Genomic DNA, 27,443 nt, shown 5'->3' with positions numbered 1-27,443 from the left:
AGGGCTAAACTAATCCCGTAGATGTCAATCTCGAGGTCTCTTCTACATGTGCTTGCAGTTTAGATTAATAAACTGTCTATTTTTAAATTGTGTGGAAACCACTTCAATTGTAAATACCCAGCTCGCATGTTAAGTATAGCGCAATTCATGCCAAGTCACACTCCACCCCCCCCCCCTCCCCCTCCCGCTCAGGCGAGAAAATTCCACTTTATTTGTGATAACCGTCCGGGCGGATGAATCTAGAACATTAGGTGGGGGGGGGGAGAGGATTAAGACCGGTATTCAGTTTTAACAATCTCTACATAATCATTTATTAGGAACATTTAAGGCCAGATTACATTTTATAGTAATGCTTTTATGATTCTTATGTCTTGCTGGAATAATGCTGGCATCTGTGTCACTTCCTCACAAGCTTTGATTTCATTTAGATTTTCGTCTGAGCAAGGGGAGCAAATACATTTGTATTGTTTCTGTGCAGGATAAATACTAACTGCTTTTGCATGCAGATGTTAGACAACTTTATTTTTACACTGCAATTTAGATTTCAGTTTGAACATATCCCACCCAAATCTACATCTCTCTGCACATGTTGCATCTGCCCTGCCTGCAGTGCAGCATTGGTTTTGCCCATTTAAATGCTTTAAATGGCTTCTTGTGGGGTATGCATGAAAAGCACTCTGCCCTTTCGCTAGGAAAGAATGACATCACTGGATTGGACAGATGGGTGGGATACTAGTCCCACCCAGAAATTGGTTGCCTCCTCTTTAGTACACTGGGCCTGCTTCTGAAATGTACACTAACGCCGCCACAGCTGCAAATGTGTGCGCAGCAACTGCGGAAAAATAGTAGAATGCTGCCGCTGCTTGGATCGGTATCTAAACTCATACCTGCAGCTTTGCAGGTCCCAGTGTCAAACAAGGATACAGTGCCAGCCCTATGGCCGCAGGAAGTAAGACACCGGAACCATCGGGAGCTGCATATAAAATCGCAGTCACAGGCTAAGACACCCAAAACCGGTCATGACGCTCCTGCAGTATTGCTGCCACTGTCCATAACCACCCCCAAACGGTCCCCGACTTTATGAATACATTGTAATTATGACCGCCGCCGCAAGACCATTGCGGCAAAATTGCTGCGTGACTTAAACTAAGGCCAATTGATAAATAGGCCAAAACAGAACAATATAAAAAGGCGATATGCTGTAAATAGCTAAAAACTCCACTAGTCCAAATTTGCTGAAAAAAAAGATATTAATTTACTTTTTCAAAACTACAAAAGAAAACAATAAACACCCAAAAACAAATGTTAAAAATAAAATTTAGGACTGGAAGAAAGTGTCATATTCTAGAATAGTTTGCGTAAGGGGCGATGTTGGAATCTAAAGCCCCATACACACTCGATATGAGTGATAACAATATTGTTAATGATATATCGTTCATATCTTCTAGTGTGTACACTCAGTATAGTTAACAATGTGAGCTCCCACAGGTCGTTAGCATTGTCCTCTGTCGTCTGTACATGCAGCTCAATCTTGACTATATCATCAATGACTGGAAGACTCGATGACATCACTGAAATGATTATCGATATCGTTCAGTGTGTATGCGCTATATCATTTGCCCCGGGAATCAACGACGATATCACTCAGAGTAATATTTTCTAGTGTGTTTGGGATTTTACTCTCATCCACTCAGGATGATGGGTGCTGCAGTACACAGAATATAACAGCAGGGAATGACCTGCTGGACCATTTTTCATGTGTATTTTGCATCCAATTCCAATTCAAACTTGTTCATAACTGGCTGAATTTGTCCCTGTCCCCGATGTTCAGGGTTTTGCACATGTGCATTTAACACATGCGCAAACCCGGGAGTGCACGGCTTCGACTTTCACACTCGCCAGGCCGTTTGAACCGGGAAGGGCAGGCAGGGGGTGACAGGAGGCGCCCCAAATGTGCTAGAAAAGTCAGTCCAGGCTGACTTTTGTTAGCGAAGGCAGGATAAATCATTCGATGGTGAGAGACCATTGAATGATTTCTCCTCCTTGAGGCCGACTGTGAGGGGATGGGTTAGTGTGCACATCTCCTCGCATATTAGAGAGGGGATACGAGCTATGGGGGGGGAGGGGGGCGGTTCGGTCATGAGGCGGGATTTACCTGTTCACTAGGCTGCCAACATACTGAATCAGGCCCATTGCCTTCTAGAACGGATGCAGGACACGTGTTACATAAACTATACACATAGTGGAAAGCGTTTGGAATAGATCAGAAAAATACAGCAGTAAACCTCATATTCAGTGCAGAGAAGTGAAGGGGAAGAGATTCACCGGAGCAGCCTAGAAAAAGGTCGCTTGCGTTTTTAAAAACCGAACATTGGCGTAGAAAAAAAAAAAAAAAAAGACTGTAAATGTGTTTAAGCAAAAAAAGAAAAAAGAAAGGTATAAAAGGGGGGAAGGTGTCAGCATTAAATCATGGCTTTTCCTTGTTTAACTCATTAAAAATGGCCTTTTGCTAGGTAAAATTATCATTGTGAGCAATAAGATCTAAAAAAAAAATAATAATTCACAGCTTTCTCACCCTTTAATATGATAGTCGCCACCGGCTAATTTTTCCCTTAATGGCAACACAGCTATAAATCCATCGGCAGCTGCGCTCTTCTCACCTTCTCGCTCTCTCTTGGCAGCGCCGATTCTGAATGCGTCCACTTATACCAGTGAGGGCCGACCACTACTAACGTATAACACTTCATTAATGGGGCAAGTTGACGGGAAATGGCAGTTCCTGTAAAACGATTACATGCAGGAACGGGGTTGCTTGAAGGACTGCAGAACCATGAACCAGTTATTAAATATATCTAGTCGTTTAGCGTTTCGTTAAGGTCCGGTCAGATTAAAATAGCGGCAAGCTCCCTTCTGAGCCTGAATACTGAGAAAATGAAATTTATATATCGGGAAATATCGATGAAGCCGATTCCTCTCAGTACTACGTTAATAGTCTGACATTCTTCCCTGGGACTGTTTCTACCAGAATAAGAATCCCGAGTAATTATAGGGCAACACTCCTGCTTCTCTTAGCAAACGGGTCTTAATCAGGAACATGGTTAATGCCGGTGGAAGCACCAGAGAGGGCTCTGCGGCACAGTTCAAAATTCAAATAGGGGAGCCACACCAACTGTCACCAACTATCATTTCAAACTGACTCACTGGCAGTTAGTGTTGCTCCCCTATTTGAATTTTGAACTGTGCCCCACCTCTGGAGTCACCACTGGTTAATACTATAAGTTTGGAAGGGGTGTGGTACAATATGTCGACAGTGTGTTGGTTCAACAAACACAAGGTCAACATGGGAAGAAGGTCAATACCAAAGTGGAAATGGTCAACCAATAAAAATGTCGAAAAAAGTTTTTATTGGTTTTTCTTTTTTTTTTGGTGTTAGTTTGTAGGTTTCGACAAATAAAACACTAATTAGTGTATTGCGTCCCCTAGAACGGTTCCCTTTGCTCGCTATGCTTTGGGCAAGGTGTCCCTCTGCACTCGGCATCAGAGTCCATGTGGATGGTAAAGTATATAAGAAGTTGCAAAAAAATCCAAAAACAAAACGTGTGTCGATCATATATATCGTGTCGACTACTGTCACTGTTTTATTTGAACCAGTTGACCTTTTACCTAAGATTTCAAGCTTACTGTCGACCTATCGACTGGGACTGGTGTGAAAGACGTTTTCATGGTCCTCAGTATTATATCCATATATGCCCCTGCGCATTTGTCCTGACCGCTCCAACAGAAGCAAAGACCGCCACCTGCGTTTACCAGCATCATAATGTTCGTCCTGTGCTGAAATGTGGCTTTAACACAACAGTCGTCATTTCACACCATTAGGCAATGAGCTTTGGGTCCTGATAGCTGCGGCAATGTAAACACACAGATCTTTTTTTTCCCTGGAACCATCCATCAGCGGCGCCTGTCACTAAAACAAATAACCCTGTTTTTATACAGCTATCCGGCCTGTTTTTATTCCAGCACAAAGTGTTTCCTGGGCTCTAGCGCTCCAATCTAAATAGGTACTTATCAGCGAGCACAGAAGTGGCGGTGTGACACATTTTCTGCCTGTCTGCCCCACGTACCCTCCTGGAAGCATTAACAGTGATACTAATAGCTGTGATCATGTAGAACCTGCGAGCGATAAATGATGGCAGGAACCCAGCTGGGTGATTTTATTTTCATTCTAAATTTATTTAGCTGCCTCTATCTCGCACAGTAAGAGTATGGGAATCCTGAAGTCGGCTGTTGGTAAACGATAAAGAAACAACAGAAAACAAACTGGTGGCGACGTCTTCACCCAATATCTCAGCATCCAATGGGAAATGACCCCCCCTGACCACTAATCTGCTGGACCCTACCAAATGGGCTCTTGGGCATAGGACAAGGTTCTTTATGCAGAGGCTGGACCTACTAACTTTAGGGCAGGTTACTCCATAACCTGAATTAGGAACTGTCTCCACTGCCACCTCCGGGACCTACTACTATATTTTGATCACCACCTGCCAAGCAGATATTGTCCCAGATAGGGCAAACATAGGGCCTTGTATATAATTACCCCCTCAGCGGACATCAGACACAGTCTGTGAGCTAGGGATGGCTGTTGATGTTTCATAATCATCAATGGTTTATGGTCGATGTAGAATAGTTTTGCCATCGATGAGGGAGAGCAGATAGTTTTCCTACATTGATGGCACAGCATAACAGAATGGTTTGGTTTTTTTTTACCCCACAAGGTGCCTGGACATGGAGCATAGCTCCACCCCCAACACTGTGAAGCCCCATCCCCAGGTTCTTAGTTAAAGAAAATTGATGACCATCGATTGGTGGAAACATCACTCATTCCTCTCCCACCTACATATCTGACCTTATATCTCTTTACACTCCCTCCCACTCTCTTCACTCTTCAAATGCACGCTGCCTCTCCTGCCAATGGGTTACTTCCTCCCATTCCTGTCTCTAAGATTTTTAACGTTGTGTTCCTTACCTCTGGAATTCTCTACCTCTCCCTATCAGACTCTCCACCTCCCAACAAAACTTTAAACAAGCTCTCAAGACCCACTTCTTCATTAAACCTAACCATTTCTCATCCTAACCCTCTGTTAATGCTCACTTCTATCCCTTCTGTGTCACTCCTGTCCATATGCCCCATCCCTTTAGAATGTAAGCTCTCACAAGCAGGGCCCTCTCTCCCCATGTGGTTTTTTTTTTAGAATAAATATATTTCTACCACCCTAATAATTGCGTCAGTGTCCTGACCTCTGATGCATCTGTCTTTATTTACCACGTACTTTTCTGAAATTACTTTGTATTGTAATTTGTTATTTAATTGTTTGTTTTTGCTCATTTATGTATTGTTAGGCTCTGCGGATCCCTTGTTGCGACATATAAGTAAAACAACAATCGGAATACCTCTGGCAAGGAGATTGATGTAATATCAGGACGTTGTACAGACGGCATTCTAGCCCAATCATTTATCACTAGCTACATTTGTTTTATTCTCTCTCGTTTATTTGAAGAAAAATAGTCCGCAAACGTCAGCGGACATCAAAATAAAACAGTTTGAAGCCACTTTAAAGAAAGAAGCGACTTTATGTAAATAAGAAAGTTAGGGGAGCCGGCGAGTACTGCGGAGCGCGGAGCTTCAAAGCTCCGTCTGATGCCTAATGAAATCGTTTGTCCACAGGCGTTGCGTTTTTATGGCGGATTGTTGAGTTTTTCTGTAAGGGAAATAGAAGGAGACCAGACCTGCCAGACGCAGCTGGTCCCTTTTTACTTGGAAACACTCCACGACCCTATTTAATTCGCACTCATGACACAGATGAGGCTAAAATGGTTTCCTGCCGGGAGCTGGGACCTTGTCGAGAGTGTGACCGGTACCCCCGTCTGTAGACTCCTGTGCACCGCTACAGAGATTAACAGACAAGGAAAACAAGTAGCCCGGGGGCACTGAAAGGGTCTTGGGCAAGATGTCTTTGTAATGGCACCATGTCAAGATCGCTCTGTGGGATGAAAGCAAACACTTATTAAATGACGGCCCTGCCAGAAGGAACTGTGTGATTGTTCCTTGCAATCGTAGCTGGTGCAGAGTCTGCACCTGTGCGCCTCACCGTATATAATCTATGCAGTCATTACCCATATGCCAACATTAACTACCAGTGACCGGCACAGAGAGGTCATGTATGATACAGGTTATACGGTACTGTAGGTGTAGAGCAGTGATTTTCAACCTTTTTACCTTGCGGCACACTAAATAAGATTTCAAAATTGCCAAGGCACACCATGAGATCCCCACAGGGCAAAACACATTGGCCCCCACAGGAAAAAAAAAACAACCTTATTGACCCCCATATAAAAAAAACAATCACACTGGTCCCCACAGGTAACAAAAATAAAATACATTGGCCCTTTACATGAAAAGAGAAAACCAGTAAATAACAGTTGAACTGGTGGTGGTGGTAAACTGGTTTGGGCATCTCTCGATCTGGGGACACACTTAAGAACAGCTCAACGCACACTAGTGCGTCACGGCACAGTGGTTGAAAAACACTGGTGTAGAGACTGGCATTAAACCACGGAAGATGGTATCTATAGCGCACCAGGAATTCAGGCATTTTTTTGTGGCCCTGTAATATATTCCCCACGTTCAGTCCACATGAATGATGTAAAAATGTCGGACTGCGCAGGAACAGCCGCTGCCTCCGAATACCGGATCTGTACAGCATGATTCACTCGATTATCTTATTTCTCATCTCAGCAGTCAGAAGGGGCAATATCCTGTGAAATTGCACTAAAAGTAAATTAGACTTAACACTATCTTAATCCTTTCTGCTCTTGTGACTGGATCCGCTTAGTGATATGAATCAAATGTCTCACTGTAATAGGGAGTGATCTGTGAAAACTGACAAATTGCCAGGGATACAAGACGCTTGGCTTAACCTCTCGCTAGCCGGAGTGACGGCCTATTATCCGAAATGAGCCTGAAATTCTACTAGAAATTAATATTTGTCGGAGATTTTATATATATATATATATATATATATATATATATATATATATATATATATATATATATATACTATTGGCTGCTGATTACAGTGGACCTTACTGTGTGATCCGGAATAATGTGAGTTTATTAAATATTCTAATGTACAATTTAAAAAATGACAGTTAGAAGCTGATCAGCAAGTACTCGATCTCTCACAATTTTGTCTCTCTACATGCTTTGATAAATACCCCCCCCTAATAATACTGTGAACTCCAATTGGTTAGGGAGCGATTAACAAATATTATGCGTGCAGCCCCCCCCCCCCTGGGGTTATCTATCTAAGTCAATGCTTTAACCCTTTGAGTGCCAACATCTCTGTAAGAGATGTTCAAAATACCCGGCGTCACTCACATTTGTTATATAAATTCAAATTTTTAAAAATGATGTGTAAAAAAAATAAAAAAAGATATTTCCTATATAAGTTCACAGTACAGGTCATTATGATGAATACAAATGTTCAGCCCTATTTTGACAAATTCACTTGGCGCTCAAAGGGTTAATAATCTATAGTAAAGAACTACATGTTCAAGTGTTCCCAAGTAAGCCCATTGTGGTCTCCTATATGCTGCAGGCTGGACATGAATACCTCTATATTACAACATATTTGGAGAAGATACTTTACAGTATAGAGGGAGATAATGTACTCACCTTTGGTGTACCGGGGGTCATGATATCTTTCTGTACAGAATTCTTACTGCCGGTAAAGAGAATAGAAAGAAGGGGTCAGTAAAAAGGAAGATATATAAATGTACTGTTCTAGTAAACAGTGTTCTATACGTTAATATTAGATATCCCAGTTCCCCTCCTATCGCCCTGGTCAAATTTTTTTTTACATAGTAGGAAATAATGCATTTAAAACCATTGCTACACTTTAAAGCAAGGGTAGCCAACTCCAGTCCTCGAGAGCTACCAACAGGTACATCTTTAGAATGTAAGCTCTCACGAGCAGGGCCCTCTCTCCTCATGTGCCTTTCTTAGAATATATAAACCACTGCCACCCTGATGCTTGCTTCAGTGTCCTGTCCCCTGATGCAACTATCTGTATTAACCATGTACTTGTCCTAAACTGTCTTGTGCTGTAATTCGTTATTTGTTTTTGCTCATAACTATGCTGCGGAATCTGTGTGCGCTATATAAGAAACTGTTAATAAATAAATAATAACAGGTGCACAGGTGGTTTCTGGCCAGTGTTGAATAATTTCTCCATCAATGGGGAGAACCAGATGGCCCCCACATTCTGATTGGCCCACGGGCCAATCAGTCAAAGAAAATGGATGACCATCGATAGCTAAAACTATTGTTGGTTATCCTTCACATAGTTTGTTACTATTGATGTCTGATTGCAGTATCGCCATCGATGGCAACCATCAATGGCGACTGCACTGATGGCCATCCCTCATATGCAGTATTGGGTGTGACAGAATACAGCTTATTTACTAACATTGCAATTTGGTGCTAGATTGTCTCTAAATAATTCGGTCAGATATTTCCTTTATTTGCGTCATTTTAACTAGGCATATGAAAAAGCTATTTTCTGATTGGTTACTGAGTTTCCAGTTCAGAGCTTAGTAAATGATCCCCATTCCATGAAGCAAATCTTATCACAAAATCTATAAAAATACATTTTCATAACACGAGGATCGTATACATAGATTTCCCATTGTCACGGTACATGATACATGATGTTACATCACTGATACACATGATAACATGTCTCCACAGTGTTGCTATTAGCAGTTAGGCTGTCATAAAACCCCCCATAAATATATACTTGTGCACTAATAACATCATTGGGGCCAACTTCGTCAGAGAGTACCCAATCAGAATGTCGACATGTACATTAGGTTGTGGTGTAAAATGTCAACATTTCAAAATGTTGGCGTTTAGATTGTTGACACCTGAATGTTGACAGGGCATTTATATCTCATTTTTAGGTTTAGAGTTATGCTAGTGTTTGACATTTTCACTGTCGACCAAGCAACAATGTCGACTTTCTGTGTCAACAATCAGAACTTGCCGACAATCTGGTGTCAACATTCTAATTCATTGGTGGCCAAACCTGACCTCAAGATCTACCAACAGTTCATGTGTCTCAGGCCACCTGTGAATATATAGTAGGAATGAATGCAGCAGGTTTGAAAATGTGTCAGTTAGTAATGACTACAGCTGTGCACCAGCTAGGTGATCTGGGGGATGTGACAGTTAGTAATGACTGCAGCTGTGCACCAGCTAGGTGATCTGGGGAATGTGACAGTTAGTGATGACTACAGCTGTGCACCAGCTAGGAGATCTGGGGAATGTGACAGTTTGTAATGACTACACATGTTCACCAGCTAGGTGATCTGGGGAGTGTGACAGTTAGTAATGACTACAGCTGTGCACCAGCTAGGTGATCTGGGTCATGTGACAGTTAGTAATGACTACAGCTGTGCACCAGCTAGGTGATCTGGGGAATGTGACAGTTAGTGATGACTACAGCTGTGCACCAGCTAGGTGATCTGGGGAATGTGACAGTTAGTGATGACTACAGCTGTGCACCAGCTAGGTGATCTGGGAAATGTGAGTTAGTGATGACTACAGCTGTGCACCAGCTAGGTGATCAGGGGAATGTGACAGTTAGTGATGACTACAGCTGTACACCAGCTAGGTGATCTGGGGAATGTGACAGTTAGTAATGACTACAGCTGTGCTCCAGCTAGGTGATCTGGGGAATGTGACAGTTAGTAATGACTATAGCTGTGCTCCAGCTAGGTGATCTGGGTCATGTGACAATTAGTAATGACTACAGCTGTGCACCAGCTAGGTGATCTGGGGAATGTGACAGTTAGTAATGACTACAGCTGTGCACCAGCTAGGTGATCTGGGGAATGTGACAGTTAGTGATGACTATAGCTGTGCACCAGCTAGGTGATCTGGGGAATGTGACAGTTAGTGATGACTACAGCTGTGCACCAGCTAGGTGATCTGGGAAATGTGACAGTTAGTGATGACTACAGCTGTGCACCAGCTAGGTGATCTGGGGAATGTGACAGTTAGTGATGACTACAGCTGTGCACCAGCTAGGTGATCTGGGGAATGTGACAGTTCGTAATGATCACAGCTGTGCACCAGCTAGGTGATCTGGGGAATGTGACAGTTAGTGATGACTACAGCTGTGCACCAGCTAGGTGATCTGGGGAATGTGACAGTTAGTGATGACTACAGCTGTGCACCAGCTAGGTGATCTGGGAAATGTGACAGTTAGTGATGACTACAGCTGTGCACCAGCTAGGTGATCTGGGGAATGTGACAGTTAGTGATGACTACAGCTGTGCACCAGCTAGGTGATATGGAAAATGTGGACCATTGGTCCGTTTAGCCACCCCTGTTGTAACTGTTAACATTCTATATGTTGACTATTCATACTACATCCAGATAAAGTGATGCCGTCAATGGTGAGCTTATAGCCTCTCTACTACTAAACAAACATGATCACATAGTCAGTCAAAAGCAGTCTGTACATAGCTAGCCTCTAAATAGCAAAAATATACAAATGTAAATTACTTTTATAGCCATGTATATGTAAAATATTCAGAGGAGCTTCAGCAATGCTGGCATGTCCATGTAGAGAGCATAGCGGCACATGTATGTTATTTAGCCACGGAGAATGTGCGGAATGAGAAGTATCCGTAAATTCTCCCTGGCTAATTGGCACGCATATTTCGGTACGTAAACGGTGTACAAGTGACAGGCGATAGTGGAGTAAAGTATAAATATTCATCCCATAACACATGGAGTCCTGTCACAGAATAAGTCGTCACTGGGGGGGTCTGTTATATTGAGTAAACCCCTCAGATTGCTGAGAAATGTAGGGAGACCACTTCTCACCAAATGACACTGGGCCTGTTTTAAAGGTGTCATAGACAAATATGATACAAGCCCGATGCAGATTGGGTAATACACTGAGGTAGAGGAGTTGTACGTACTCTACATTAGTCCATGACATAATCATATCATTTTTCAATTGAAACCATAAGGGTTGATGACTAACAATGTGATAACTATTCCCAATTAGGCAAAGGTGGTAGTTCACTATATGGAGGAACTTTAACAATCCCTAATTCCCCTTTTCCACTTAGAACCCAGGTCTGACCCAGGCCAAGTCGGATATCATGTTACCACTGCAGCCTAAACCAGTCCTGGATCGGATTCCCATGTCACCGGACTTGGGTTATTTTTCTCAGACCCTTTCCACTGAGTCACATGAAGATTGACCCAACAATAAAATGGATTATTGCGGCACTGGACAAGGGAAATAATTGAAGAATTAGCCCCAAATTTGTCTGATTTGGATAAAAGATTAGGACATATATGTATTAAGACCAGTTATATATTCCTCCAAAACACTTCTCACATATACATTTCCAGCTGCTATTATTAAGCACTCATAACAAGCAGTATCGAGACTGACCTCCGCAACCTATACAATATCTTTGGTCATCTTCTACTATATTCTTAATGTGTTGATATAGGGACACCCGTGGTCTGTTGGAGAGGACGGGTATATGTCCAATTAAGGCGTCCACAAAATACATTTCCTGATCCAGTGCTATTAGACCCATCATGCTAAAAGGCACTATATTTTTTCTATGTTTGTAGCACTACAAGTCTCAGCATGATAGACCCTCTTATTATATATAAGTAATTAACATGTGCAGTCCAAGATCCCTCTCCTCAATACATCAACTGTTATCAGACACAGCCTGCCAGGGATGGAGGCAATTAGGACTTTATTGCGTATATTGGGTCAGCATTGTTGCTAACAATATAATATACATTTGAGATCAGGGGCGTATTTACTGTTGGCGGGATCCTATCTTTCTTTATTATTATTATATTATTATCGGTTATTTATATGGCGCCACAAGGGTTCCGCAGCGCCTTGTCCGTCCTATGTTTCTATGCAAGTTGGGACGGTACTTATTTCTTAGCACGGCGCCCATCGCATAAGATTGTATGCCTTAATTAAGGCATACAATCTATACAATTGAAAATATTTTTAATTGTATGTACAATATCGCATCTTATGGATCTCATCTTATGGATCTCATGGATCTTAAGCATCCATAAGATGCATAAGATCCATGAGATCCATAAGATGAGATCCATAAGTGCGATATTGTACATACAATTAACAATCTTTTCAATTGTATAGATTGTATATCTCGTCGATCTCGTCCATGCACAAACACATAAGATGCATGCAATGCTTGCGATATCGTCCCGACACATACAATCTAGATCGTGGGCACGGTGCTAGGAAATAAGTACCGTTGGGACACTTATGGTGTGTACACACGGTAGATGTGCCTTAAGATCCTATCCACGATCTGATCAGATAGGATCGTGGATAGGATCTTAAGGCACATCCGATTTGCATCCTATCTTGACTATATAGTGCAGATCTGCACTATATAGACAAGGCAGCCAAGACTTTCTGGCTTCTGATACGTGAACGCGCATCGGGATCGGATCGGGATCGCAAGGGTTAAAACCCTTGCGATCTGCATCCGATTCCGATCCGATGTCGATCCGATGTTGTATATCGTCAACATCGTAAAGGAAATCGGACCGTGTGTACACAGCATAACAGTTGTTGCTTTGGGAACCACTAATGTCTATTTATGTCCCTGAGTAGGATGATTGTAATGGGATACATTTAGTTAGTGGGACTTATTTGCATGTTATATAATGTTGGATATGTCTACTACTGTAGAATGTGTCCTAAACCATCATTACATTCCTAATACTCCCTCCCAGAAAACCCATCAGATTAACCTTCCCACTTCTCACCGTCTTAATGCTCTCCGTGACCTTTTATGTGGATGATATCTTTGTTAAGTACTGTAGTCAAGGTGCCCTCAAACCGTACTAGTGTCTGCTATTTCTGTTAGATGCTGTTTAGCTCCTTAGAGGGGTCTTTGTACCTATGGGAGTATAGGGACTCACAGAATTCCAGAAAGATCCCATTCATCTTGTTTCTAACACCATTTATGTCCGCTTTTGTCAGGAAGGTTGACAGTCAAAAGGTGGACTTGAGTTTTTCGTGTTTTTTCCCCCAAAACAGGTGGTATATCATAACCTTCCATCCGCTAGGGCGTGGAGTGAGAATATAATAGTGTGCTGAGTGCAACAAGCCATTTGGGGGGACGCGGTACAGGGATACGGTTTCCATGTCGACTTACGTCGAAATTCGGGACAAAAAAACATGTGAAAAACCCATGTTGACCTTTTGACTGTCGACCTTCCCATTGTCGACCTAATGCTTGTGTTGACCTTCCGACCCTGTTGACCATAGTGTTGACCCTATGACCCAAACCCCTCTTGGGTGCTGGTGGCATATAGGGCCACCCTTTCTTCCCTGATCTGGTAAAGAATGTGATGGTTGAACCAGCTCAGAAGAGCCTCCTAGGAAGAGCCCCGTAGGAAGAGCCTAGTAGGAAGAGCCCCGTAAGAAGAACCCCGTAGGAAGAGCCTCGTAGGAAGAGCCCCGTAGGAAGAGCCTCCACCGGCCACCAGGAGTGCGGAAAGGCGGTTGGACATTTGTGAAAGCTGGTGAAGCGGCTGGAAGCGATCAAGACATTCATGGGTAAACTTCGCAGTTTAATACCAGAAATCGGAAAATAATAGTTCTGACCAATCAAAATCATTTCTATAAGAAAATGTAAGAAACAAAACGAGATGTGTAACAACAGCCGGTTCTATACTTTAGCAATCGGCGCCCAGTCTACTTTACACAGTGGAGCAAGACATATCTTTACTGAGCGACTATGTTTAGTTATTTACCTTTTTATATCTCCTCCTTGTCCTTTGCTAGTGGCAATGTATGTAGGAGGCATTCTAGTAGTGTAAAATAAAAGGTGCCTCTGTAACATCCTGGAGAAAAACGTCAAGATAATCACAAAAGTTGCTTTCCGTTTAACATACAATCAATAAGACACAATTCGATGGGGGGAATTTAATAGAGAGATTCGGAAAGTGAGAGATTTGGTAAGAAATCTCCATGTATTTTTTTTTTTTTTTTAAAGCGGCAATCATTTACACTGCAAAACCAGTTTGATTTTTGTAAATGATTGCCGCTTTAAAAATTATAATGGAGATTTCTTCCAAATCTCTCACTTTCTCAATATCTCATCCTATAAAATGTCCCCCGATATTCTATAGACACAAATGTGGTTTACATGTGGGATTGGGGCAGATTCTCTTTATCAAAAGATAGATTAGGGTTCCGTCAAAGCCACATGCTGCAATGTACAGCCTCAGTTACATTATCAATGGCGTAAATTCATACCGGATCGCAGGGCTGCTTTTTTAGCAAATGGACAAAACCATGCTGCACTGCAGGCGGGGCAGACGTAACACGTGCCTAGACGGTTAGATTTGGGTGAGTTATTTTGTTTCTGTGCAGAGTGAGAAGTGGCTGCTTTATTCTTGCACTACAATTTGGATGTCAGTTTTAACACATCCCACCCAAATCTAACTCTCTCTGCACATGTTACATCTGCCCCACCTGCAGCGCAGCAATGGTTTTGTCCATTTGCTAAAAAAGCAGCCCTGCGATCCAATCTGAATCACGCCCTAAGTCAGGGTTTAGAGAAACAGATCTACTACGGTTTTGTGGCAGTGATTTGTTATATCTGCTCCCCCCCCCCGCCTCACCGCCGCTCCTGAAGCAATACGCCTGAAATTTAATAACACCATTCCCCCCCTTACGACAGGTTACATTTGAAACAATTATATATTAAAGTCAAACAGGAATGAGCTGTAATTTTTTTGGTTATTAAAGTAATTTTTTCTGATGTAAATTCTGCGGCGAACACGCTGTAAACAGCAGTCGGAAAATAAATTATTTCCCCCTGATTGAATTTGTCAGATCACAAATCACCTGCAGGTCTAAGGAATCTTGAAATATGTTTCAAACAATGCAAAGGCTGGTAGGAACATTTACAGCGGGCGGCCCATTGCCCCTCACCCGACATACGTTTCATGTAGCCCCCTGGCTCTGATGGATGGGAGAGGGGTTGGGGGGGGGGGGGGGGGGGAGACTGTGTATTTAATAACAGAATTTGTATGCGAGCCCGCAGTCAGGAGCTAAGGATGAGCAACCAGGAGGCGGCGAGTATTAGAAGACACTCGCTAAACAGATGCTTACAATAGAAAGAGACATATTAAATCAGATCTAGTCCGTATTAATATCCAGACGCTCCCGCGCATACACACATACTCACACTCCAGCACACACAGCCGCCCCTCCAAAACATCAATACATTTTTATGAGACTTTTTAGGAGATCAGCACATGAGATGTGACAGGGAAGACGATGCCGCTGTCATGATCAGTTTGCTGAGGGCACTTTAGTCCCAGATGCTGAGCAGCCGTGGCATGGGGTGGAGGGGGGGTGGAGAAATTGAATTTGGCTCTCTTTAATGCTCCTATATTTGGCAGATGTCTGGGTGCGTGGAAGAGCGTAGTTATTGGAGGGGATATCCAGGTCTCCGGGAGCGACATGCTCATCCTTGTCTAGCCTATCCTAGCGGCAAGCTTTGTCAAACAGGCTCCAATAAAGAACAGATGCATTGCACAGGCCCAAACGCCGCTAGTACCAAACCCACTGGTGTAATCTAGATTTATGCTCCCGGCATCTCTTCCAGACACGTCGACGTGCTATCTCTTCATTTCTGGTGTTTTCTTGGGCCAAGGCGATCATTGCAATCATTGCTGCAAAACCCTTCGCTGCCAACTTCAATTACCGGCATATCTAACGGTATATGATGAAGAGGCTGCATTGAAATGATGACATTCAGAAGCGGCGTAAGAACAGCGTCATCCAGTGGTCAAAGTATGACTTGGCTGCAAGTCACAGCGGCCAAACCATAGTCTATGTGCCGAAATACAAAAGTAAATCTACTTGCAGACGATTTGGTAAGCTAGATATACTTAAGGTGGCCATACACTAGTAAGATTTGGCCCTATTCTACACGTTTTCTACGCATCAGGCCGATAAATCCTGTGATGAGTGTCAAATCATACGTCGTATCTCAAGATTGTCACCGCTGCATCAATGCAATCAATCATTGGTCAAATAAATTATATATCACAAAGGGGACGATTCAGGATCGCTCGGTGTGATCCAAATTTGACCCCAGCCCCGACGGTCAGGGTTTGCACTTATTTAAGGGCTACAATGAAATCAGCCTCATTGAATCAATGCTGACATCACAAACCCTCCCCCAAAACACTTGGGCATTTTTTCCCGGCACGTCAGCGTTTTCTCTTGGCACTCCCACTAAACAGCCGGTTGGCACGACCAGACGCCGGCTTCCTATCATTCACCTTGCAAACGGCCAGTGAAGGAAAAATAGCAGGAATTCATCGATAGCAGGTGTTGGGCCCGCGCATTGCACCCCATGCATGTATTGATAATCGCCCGCTGTGCAAAATCTGTCCTGAATCGGGCCCAGAGTAAGGTCTGTACTGTGCCCCGGTGATCCCTCATCCAGCCTGGGCAGTGTGGGCACTGGGCTAATGATCCCTTTACACAGTAATAACCTATCCCAAAGTCTACACTTCCTCCTCCACACACCCAATGATACATGTGTTTTAAGCGATAACATGTACACAGGAAATCAGTTACCAAGTGCAGTATTCATAGTCTGGCATGACACTTTTAATTAAGATGATTTACACCACGTTATCCTTTGAAATAAAATATGTTCCCCTGCATTCCAATAAAATATGATAATTGCAGCCAATACTTACCGTTTGCTCTAATCTGTTTGGGGAATTGGTCAGTAGTTTGTTACAAAAGACAACTCAATTTTCCTGCTTTTAATCTCCGCTGCCCAATTTTTTTTTCCAGTGTGACATCAGGAACCATTCCTGGCACCCACAGGCAAAGACATTTCAGGAACTTCATCCCCGGCATTGTCACTGTTTATTTGGCCATATATTGTTCCTTTTTGTATTTGTTTTTCTAGAATTGCTCCGTAATACACACAGGTGATTGTAGCCCTATTTCTGAGTGATCTGACTAGATCACTTAGAAATGAAGCACGGATCGCACCATGTGTATACCCCCCCCCCCCCCCCCCCAGCACCAGCACCAGCGATGTGCCGTCCCGGGCCTACCCATCCCCGGGATAGATTTACAAGCCCCATACACATGGGGTGATGGGTGCTCTGTGCTGAGCGATACTGCACCAGCACTGTGTGCTGAGTGACCTGTCATGGCCCATGTTCTCCAGTGAGAACACTGGCGATGACTAGATTTATACTACATGCAGTATAAATTTTGCCCAGTGATAGTAACACACGGGACTGTGCATCGCCAACGCTGGGGGCCCATCCACGGAGCGATCTGTGCTTGAGTTCTAAGCAATCTAGTCAGTTTTTATGCAGTTTTTGTACAGTTATATATTAGGGAGACAAGGCATATAGGTCCTGATTCACTTGCAAAAACAAATTATCTCTAATGGACAAAACCATGTGCACTGCAGGTGGGGCAGATGTATTGTGCAGAGAGTTAGATTTGGGTGGAGTTTGTACTTCAAACGGATATCTATATTGCAGTGTAAGAATAAAGCAGACAGTATTTACCCTGCACAGAAGCAAAATAACTCATCCAAATCTAACTCTCTCTGCACATGTTACATCTGCCCCAACTGCAGTGCAGCATGGTTTTGTCCATTAGAGAGAGAATTTGCTTTTGCAAGTTAACCAGAATCAGGCCCATAGTGTATTCTCCTACATGGCAATGGCTTCACCTCCTCCATTTCACATATCAGGCCGTTCAACATTTCCAGCTCCAGGCCCGTGAGGTCCTTAATCCGGCCATGGGGTCAACAACTAGAAGCCAATTAAATCAACATAACTAAGACATTACATTTTTAAGTTGTGCCACTCTGGGTGGATTTCTATTGTTAGTGCACCAGCATCCGCAGCCTGTAGGCAAAAGAGAGGAACAGATTTGGTCTGTGGCTAGGCAGACTGATCACAGCAGTGTTTTTGCAGGTAGCAGCTTGCAGCCGTCAGCACATACATGTCCCTAAACCGGCCATGACATGCACGCAATTTTCCCAACCGCTCCCCATAAACACCTCCAAGCAGTTAGCTCCCTTTCAACCACTTTCCCATGAAACCCTCGTTGCGAGCTGGAGCCCTTTTGCGCGTGCGGAATGCAATTGCAGCACATGCGCCATTTTCTGATAATCACCCCGTCGCACGGTAATCTCCCATTGCAAACAAACGTGAATTATGTCTGGCTAACCCAATGTACAGGGGTGTGGTATAGGGTTCCGACAGTCGGGATCCCAACAGCGTGGCAAGCATAGGCGTGCGCACATTGAGTGTTAGGGGTGCACAGGCACACCCTGATGCTGTGTCCACCTTTATGAACCCCTCCCTGGTGCTAGCATTTCTAGCAATACCTTTTACCAAAGACTTGATATTTTAGAACTCTATTAAATTAAAAGAAGCGCCCATGAATTAAATACTATATGTGTGTTTTGCATTGTTAATTATACTAGACCATTGTGATATCGCTACAAACCTGCATCACCCACCAATGTGACTGTATTTGCATGTACTGTTACACAGAGTAATTAGAAAACTAAAACTGACATAGAAAGGAGATTATGGTGTGACTGAGAGTTTTATATTGTAGTGAGTGCCAATAGAGATGATGGTGGACACTCCTGATTGGCGGTGTTAGACACACCCAATGGACGGTGTTTGACATACCCAATAAGTGCTACTAGGCACACCCCTTTGACTGCGCACCCCCTAATAACATGTGCTGCGCACACCTATGATGGCAAGCGCAACAAAGCCCCGCTGCGGGCGCGGTGGCTCGCTATGCTCTCCACCTATTCTATTCTCCCTCTGTGAGGGGCGTGGACCCCCACAAGGGGGAATAGCCGGTGGCCGTTGGGAACCAGTCTGTCGGTGTTTTAACAGTCGGTATCCCGACGTCGGGTAAATGACTGTTGTGATCCCGACTGTCGGGACCCCGGCCGGCACCCATGTACAGGAGATGTGTGTACGTAACTCATCCAGGGAACATGCGACATTGCGTTGCATAATATTGAATATAAATGTGACCCATACGTCCCCAATAAGCCTTATTCTATCCAAAAACAAAACTGCAGATATGTCCCATAGGTGGCGAAACAGCAAAGGTGTTAAATGCAATGTAGAACGTTCTTGCCAGCAATATTGACTGGCACTAAAAGTGCCACATCAGTCACTTCGGATGAATGTCCATAACTTTCGCTATCGGGCGCCTTCCTCTTAGCCGCCCTTGTACAAATTCATGTAATTCAATTATAACATAATAATAAAGAAAACATCGAAAATTGAAGAATCCACTTAACGTCAGCCGCTGCTGCCATTTCAATCCATAACTGGCACAAATGATGTTAAAGCAATTTGTTGGTACATGTGCTGAGATTCTGTTACTGGGAGATCGGTACAGCTGATACAAAGTGGCAGTTATCGTTGCAGCAGGATATTTATCAACAGTCACAAATGGGCAATAAAAGGCTATAAGATTATTTGTTTCACACAGGGCCTTATTATGTCAATGTATCAACATGCCAGCTCGGCTCGCTGCCAGAGCTAGTACTTTCTATAGAGGGCGTATTTGGGTAATCAGATAATTATACCAAGATCCTGTGCAGATGAATCTGTTCTCTCCCCCCCCCTGCCATGTTCATAGTGGGCAGAGGTTAGGAAATTAGGTGACTGCTTGCCTATTATTTACAGACAAACCGCCACCTCTTAGGCTGAAACACAAGTTCCATTCCGATGTTTTATTCCCCATTGAAATTGTTATTCCGTTTCTGCGTTGTGATAAAAACATCTGCAATCTGTTTCGCTGAAAGGCTTAAATCATACAGCAGGAAAATATTGATTTTCGTATCAAATCTTATCAAATCATTCTGTTGAAAAGGATGCAGAGAAATTTATATCCCCGGGAACTGTAAAATGTTTATGGAACAGAAGGTTCGGAGAAAGTCCTCGTTCCTTTCGCCCAGGACTGCGGCCTTGAAGAGCGTTGGTTTAGCAGATGAGACGATGGGATATAGGGAGTTATCCTGCCTGATCTGCCTGGTTTACGGACAGCCTACACAGGGATTAAGTTAAGTCGTACTGAAAATCTGCCCAAGCCTTTGCAAACTGAAAGTGTAATGATGGTTCTTCCACGGAAAATCTCCAGATGGAGAATGATCTCAGATACGGATCTGTTCTTCTCTACAGGTTCAAAAACCTCTTGATCTGCCGGGAGCAGATTGGAAGATGACAGCTGTCACCTCACCTGTCCTTGTTCCACACTGAGGGGTTATCTGCTGCCTTGTTATCAGATAATAAGTATGTAGGTTTTCTGTTGCCTGAGAAAGATGTGTGTGGTTATCAGTGGAGCTGAAATAATGAAAATATTCCAAATTGCACCTCGTTTCTAGATGCAGTATAATGATTTCACTCTATACAAAAAGCTGTCAGGATCTGATACTACATATGTTATTAGCTAGAAACAATACAATAAGGTTTGGCCAGATCATAATCATACTGCACATTTCTCAGCTTGCTGACCCCAAAAAGGTTAAAAATTGATAATTGTGAGACAGAATTGTGAGCAGGTTGCACTTCCATACCTCACTCCTCCACTCCTTAGCAGTAGTAAAAGCGAGATATGTAGCTTGGGGGACTGTCTGAAATATTTAGGGGTGTATATAAGTCTGTTATATTTGCAATACTGTACAGAACTTTACTTTTGTGATGAAAAGTTCACGACTGGCAGTCCTAGCACAGTTTCAGTTAATAGCGCTAGGACTGTCGATCAACAGGATGTCCATACAAGGGCGCGGAGAGCTTAATGTTCTTATCCAAGGCTTCTTGACTTGCCAATTTCCATAGACAGCCTATCTAAACACATGCAAATACATGTTCCTCCATGGAAACCTTTGCGCTGAAGTGATTAAATCACTGCGATCATCCAGCTGGGTACACGCTAGAAGTCATTTTAAAGAAATTTGCCTAAAACGACCATTCGCTACAATAAATTCTTAAAATCGTTACGTGTGTTTGCACTATATCGCTAGTGACACGCACTCCCACGCGTCGCTAGTGATGTCCTCCGCCGTCTATTCATGCAGCTCAATCTGAGGATATCATCAAGGACAGATATACTAATGCATGCGGTCATTGACGATATCTTTTGCAAGATTGCACAGTGTGTATGCACAATATTGTTTGTCCAGGGGGTTTAAGGGAATTTCCGAGTGACATTGTATCGTTTGTCTGTCATCTAGTGTGTACTCGGCATAAAACATAATGCTAGCCTCCTTCCTAATACCTGCAGGATTTCTCTTGTGCTGCGCCAGTCCTCTGGAACACTTCGTCATTCACCAGGGCCTAATTCTGAGATGCTTGCAGATCAGAATGCGGCCTCATTCTGAACGTGAATGCAAGTGTGAAAATACATATGTCTTAGTGCCTTCACACTATCCTGCCACACTTTTCTCGTACGTGCCATCATGGTTAGCTCGGGAACTCCCATGCCAGGTGAAAGAAGTATAACTTAAAATTAGGCGTCCCTTCAGCATGGACATGGCCCAGAATACAGTACAACTCTGGCAACCAATTCACTACACTCATACGACACTGGCACAAGACCCGTAATACACACTCTGCCGTCACCCACTTGTTAACCAGAAATGCCAGATGTGTATGATCGCAATGGTACATGGGCTTCTTGCTAAGACTCTCTCTGTAAACTCCACCTCCCCATGTCCCCTCTGTAAGCTATCACAGACACCCCCCACCCCGGGCCAGGACACCCCCTTGACCGGCGTTCCAGGGTCTGTTTCGGTTCCAGTCTTTACTTAGTCCTGAGAATGAGGACAAGTGTCTCCTAACCTTTAAATGCTCCTTTAAATCTCAACTTCAAAACACTTGAAGCAACTAGATCTATCAAGTTAACCAGTTTCCCAACCGAAATGACTACTATGATGTTTTAGAACGACAGCCTAACATTAATGTGGGAGTGCTAGCTCACGGGTTTCCTAGACCATATTTCCCCTTTAGATTGTAAGCTCTTGTACACAAGATCCTCATTTTCACTGGTTCCTTCACAGCCTGTAACTGTTATAGCGTGTCTGTAATCGGCCTGTATATTTTGTGTTAGTGAATAAGACTTGGGCTTCTTGGCCCTTTAAATTTGAAGTAATAAATGATTTTAAGGACTGCCAACTTGCAGGATTGGTTCCACTCTGAAGAAGAGTCAATGCGTATTATTTCAATAAGTGGAATCGGGTGTGAAGGGGTTAATCATCTATGTTCCACGTCCGTTCAGGAATAAATTTATGCCCGAGCGTGTCCGCAGCATTCCACCTTGTCACTGCCATCTTTATTAGCTTTCATGTCTTTTCCCCTTAAATTATAGAGGACAGAACTTGCGGCATCTTAAATATCACTCGTTCGTCCCTTTGCCTCTGCACCGCCAAACGCACCCATTACCATCGTCGCCGGGGTGCGCGGAGAAGGGAAAGCTTATAGGGTCGCCAGCAGAACTCCAGCTAAATTTATCATGCGACCAATTACAGCGTTAATTGGCAAGTCCCAAAAATCAATTAATTCGCAAATTTTTTCAATTAAAAATTGATATAAATCATAGAGATCTTATTAAGGAAAGGCCAAACCAGTCAACTTTTTTTTTTTTTTCTTGCAGGCATCTGAATTTTGTAAAATAAAAATGCTGGATTGCCTGGGACTAATGCCCTTGAGTGTCTTTGCAGGAGAGGGGGGATGTCATCAGCAGGACTGGGCTGAAGACAGATAAAAAAATATCGACCGGACGGCCGGACTGCCTTCTCTCCTTTATTGATTAGGTGGGATTTTAACTTGCTGTGCATATCCACAGTGTCAGCAAGTGCCAGGGGGTATTTTAGAAGCAGTCAGCTCGGAGGTGTCACTTTGACATGAAAGGGGAGGGAGAAAACACACTGATATCACAGGAGCCGGCCTAGAAAAGCAAAGGGGAGCTGGAGGTGTCAGGGAACTGGAAACAAACAGAAAGGGAGGATTGTCAGGGATCCTGTCAAAGAAGAGAGGTCATAGATAGGCAGGGAAAAGAGACATCAGGATATGCTGTCAGGGGTTGATGGTAACTCAAGAGCGCTGTAAGACACCAGGGCATACGGTATCGCAGCACAGTATACTAGAAACTATTCTGTGCAGTACAGAAGGGGCACCTGTATCAAAGTTTGAGAGATAAAACGAAGAGAAATAAACTAATAGGCACCAAACTGTCAGTTTACAAGTAGTGTTTGAAAAATGACAGCAGCCGATTGGTTGATAGTCGCAGATCTTAGGGAAATGTGGTATGGTGTGTCCCAGACCATTTGATCACAGCACAGCCACTGACACATAGGGCAAAATGCTGATATTTACTCAATTATAAAGTGGCCGGAGGTTCAGATAATGGGATTAAAATGATCAAGGGCCTGTTGGGAGGAGCAGAGGACCAGTGTGACCAGTGCTGTGTGGGTGTGGCCAGAGGCGCCGACAGGTCAGCTGGTCCTGGGAAAATGGGGAATGGACGGGGTGGGTCCACAGGGAGGGGGCGTGACCATGCCCCTGTGAAAAAAAACTGATAATTGAGAGGGATACACTGTGTGCTGAGCTGGGAAAGAGGCTGTGCTACGGCAAAAAGTAGTGCTCCCCCTCTCGACGCCACTGGGTTTGGCCAGTGCCATCTGGGCTGGTACATCCCCAAGGATTCAATAAGGGGCGCATTTATCAACAAGTTTTAAAACTCATTGCGTATGACACATAGTACTACATCCAATCAGCTCCCAACAGTAATTTTTCTAACTCATGGCAGTTAGCAGCGGATTGGTGGAGCACCATTTATCATGTGCAATGAGTTGTTTTTTTTTAAAGTAGCTAAAACTCATTTATAGAGGGGCACTTTGTAAGGAAAATAGAAATGTAATTTTAAAGGACAATCATGTGGGTGGCTGGTCATCATCACGCAGTCATAGAAATGGAGCTATTTTTTAAAAGAGAGGCCTGGAGATGTTGTCCCATATGCCCCACTGTTAATCTGGCTGATTCTGAGTTTTGGGGGAAAAAAGTTACTTTGCCCCGTTGTATAACCAGGCTGTGCTGCAGGTGGGGCAGATGTAACATGGGCAATAGGATTTAGAATATGGGTGCGGCGTGCCCAACTCAGCTCGGCAAAGTTAAAATAAAGCTCATGCATGCACAAGCAGACAGTATTTATTTACCCTGCATGCAAAACAACATAGTTTGTCAACATGCAAATTTACTTGATATTATTTTTCTTTACTCCCTAACTCAGCCCAATATGTGCAAATTCCCCTTTAGCAGTCATGGTTTCATGTCGTCCTTATTTCTTTTATCAGATGTTGGAAAATCAGAGACCTCAATAAGCAGAATTAATATATATATATATATATATATGTATCCAAAATATGTGTATTCAAAATATAAATTCAAATGTATACCATATGGTATACACATAATATATGATCATATTTCTCTATTAGTACCAATTGCTGCTATATCTGTACGCACATACTGTGCATGCACTTGCAACTTATACACCTTCATTATGTCATACATTTCTAAGGCAATGTTACTTCCTCACAGGCAGACAAAGGGTTACACACTGAATCTGCCACTGGATAGTTTGTATCCATAACTGTTTCCACTAGGTGGTGCCACTGAGTTCTCAGATCATACAACAAAAAGCACTAACACTAAGCACATGAATATGATACTATACAATACTACCTCACAATACTGCTGCTTATACTGTAGATAGATAGATAGATAGATAGATAGATAGATAGATAGATAGATAGATAGATAGATAGATAGATAGATAGATAGACTGGGTCCAAAGAAGATCGAATCAATCATTTTTTAAACTATATGTGGTGGAGCTATTTATGTTGTATACAATAGTTTTTAAGCATATTTTTGCTTACTTTAAGAAAAATTACTTTTTATTTTCGTCAAAGCAAAACTTTGGAGCCAATAATTTAAAAAGAATGAAAGTTATTTTTTTTTTTCTTTTTATTCATCTAATTGTACTTTATATTGGGGTTGATTCGGGATAAACTTAAGGTGCATACACACTGTACAATTTTTTTGACCAACTTCTTTGACCAATTTCGTTCATCTCGGCCATTCTGAGCGAAATTAGTCAAAATATCTTTCAGTGCGACAAAAAATGTTTATGTGCATACCCGCCAGTTGTTCATCAAGACTGTTTGTCAACTGTGCATGCAGATCAATTTGGATATCTTTCAAAAATAGCCTATAAACTGTGGCTAGATCTTTCGTCTTTCGTCAATATCTTTCGTTAACATCTATCGTCCAGGACACTGGGTTTAAGGGAAATGTCTTTCAACAAAATTTTACAAAAAAATTGTACAGTGTGTATGCACCTTTACTCAGATGGGAGTTCTATTGAAAATGAGATGTTGCCCATAGCAACCAATCAGATTCTATCTATTATCTTGTAGGAGGTGCTAAATAAATAACAAGTAGGGTCTTGCTTGGTTGCTTCGGGCAACATCCCATCTATAATATAACTCCCATTTAATACACCTTACACATAGGGATGGCCACCGTTGCCATTGATGGCAATAGTGCAACTGGCTATCAGTAGTGTTAAACTATGCAATGGATGACCATCGATATTTTTTTAACTATCGATAGTCATTCATTGTGTTTGACTGATTGGCCTGTGGGCAGGGGCGGGGCTTGGCAGGTGTCAGGGGCGTCACTTTAAAAAAAAAAAAAAAAACAGCAAAACATTGATTTGCTGTGCCATCGATGGAGGGAAACCATCTGGTTCCCCCCCATAGATGGTAAAAGTATTTGACATCGGCCATAAACCATCAATGATTTTTAATCATCGATGGCCATCCCTACTTACACATCGCAAATTCCCACATTTCGGGCCAGATTCTCTAAGCTTCAAAAGTGATAAAATGGAGAGTGATAAGCAGCCAGCCAATCCGCTCCTGCAGGTAGGAGCTGATTGGCTGGCTGTTTATCACTCTCCATTTGATCACTTTTGAAGCTTAGAGAATCTGGCCCTCTATTAGGGATGGCCATCGTTGCCATTGCCATCGATGGTTGCCATCGATGGCAATTCTGCAACTGGTCATCGATAGTGCTAAACTATGCAAAGGATGACCATCGATATTTTTACATATCGATGGTCATCCATTGTGTTTGATTGATTGGCCTGTGGACCAATCTAAACACGGGGGCGGGGCTTCACGGGTGTCGGGGGCAGAGCTACGCTTCGTGTCCCAGCACTTTGAATAAAAAGAAGCAAATCATTGTTTTGTTGTTCCATCGATGGAGGGAAACCATCTGGTTCTCCCCATCAATGGCAAAAGTATTAGACATCGGCCATGAACCATCGATGATTTCGAATTATCAATGGTCGATGGCCATCCCTACCCTCTATACGCTAGCCATGCTACAAGTGTTGGGAGGCATGCATTAAGGGACTGATTCAGGTCTGGTGGCTATATCTGGAGTCGCAATGTACCAATGTTCAGTACACTGTATGCGTGCAGTATGGTTCCTGCATCATCACTCACAAAGCCAGCACTGAAGCTGGATCACACATACAGGAGACCTCAACTTATGCCAGGCGCCTTGTGCTGCATTACCAGAAGTACAGTGATCTACAACCGAACCTGAATCAGGCCCTAAGTGCGATGATGAATCAGACTCTATATCGTTAGGCGGAGAGGGTAATTTAATGAACTCTTTACCAGTCGGGACACCGGCAGCGTGGTAAGCCCTGCAGTGCCAGTGCTGCTCTGATCTGAGTATCCGGGATATTTAAGCTCTTGATGTACAAGGCTCTGACCCAGCATGAGAGTAGCGGCTCACTTCCTGCTCGTGCTGGGACACGGAGATTCATGGGCTGTAGAGGTGTAGAGCCAAACGCTCCCTCGCTGGCTGCAGCAGCGTCAGGTGCTTCCTCTGCCACTCAGAGAATGTGGAGGCCGAACAGGAACCCAGCCAGAAATCTGAGGCAGCACTTTCCGCTCTCAGTTTGGCGGCTGAAGAATGGAGGCACACTGGAGGAGGGGGGGGGGAGGGGGGGGGGGAATAAATGGCCTTCCCCAGAGTAAGGGAAATGAGGGCAGAAGATTTAGGTGTTAAGCAAAATGATCCAAAATTGTCTTTCTATGCTTCTAATGACCACGAGCGGCAGCTCCATAGACTTAGAAGCGAGTTATGTGGAATACATAGGCGGGCA

General features: G+C 43.3%; 1 protein-coding gene across 6 annotated transcripts in view; it reads right to left on the bottom strand.

Annotated features, from left to right (window-relative positions):
* Positions 1-27,443, bottom strand: part of RNF220 (ring finger protein 220) — a 192,794-nt gene that overhangs the window by 39,849 nt on the left and 125,502 nt on the right. For 3 of the 6 annotated variants that reach the window (XM_083157465.1, XM_083157466.1, XM_083157468.1), the window contains 2 exons: positions 13,910-13,999; positions 7,733-7,778 (listed from right to left, as the gene is read on the bottom strand). In XM_083157465.1, coding sequence (XP_083013591.1) covers positions 7,733-7,778; positions 13,910-13,999 — 136 coding nt within the window. The remainder of the gene's footprint in view (positions 1-7,732; positions 7,779-13,909; positions 14,000-27,443) is intronic. The other 3 variants (XM_083157469.1, XM_083157470.1, XM_083157471.1) reach the window with 1 other exon arrangement.

The sequence above is a fragment of the Crinia signifera genome, chromosome 8 (assembly GCF_055691185.1).
Source record: "Crinia signifera chromosome 8, ASM5569118v1, whole genome shotgun sequence".
Taxonomy (NCBI): domain Eukaryota; kingdom Metazoa; phylum Chordata; class Amphibia; order Anura; family Myobatrachidae; genus Crinia; species Crinia signifera.
This window is presented reverse-complemented; position numbering and strand designations above follow the sequence as displayed.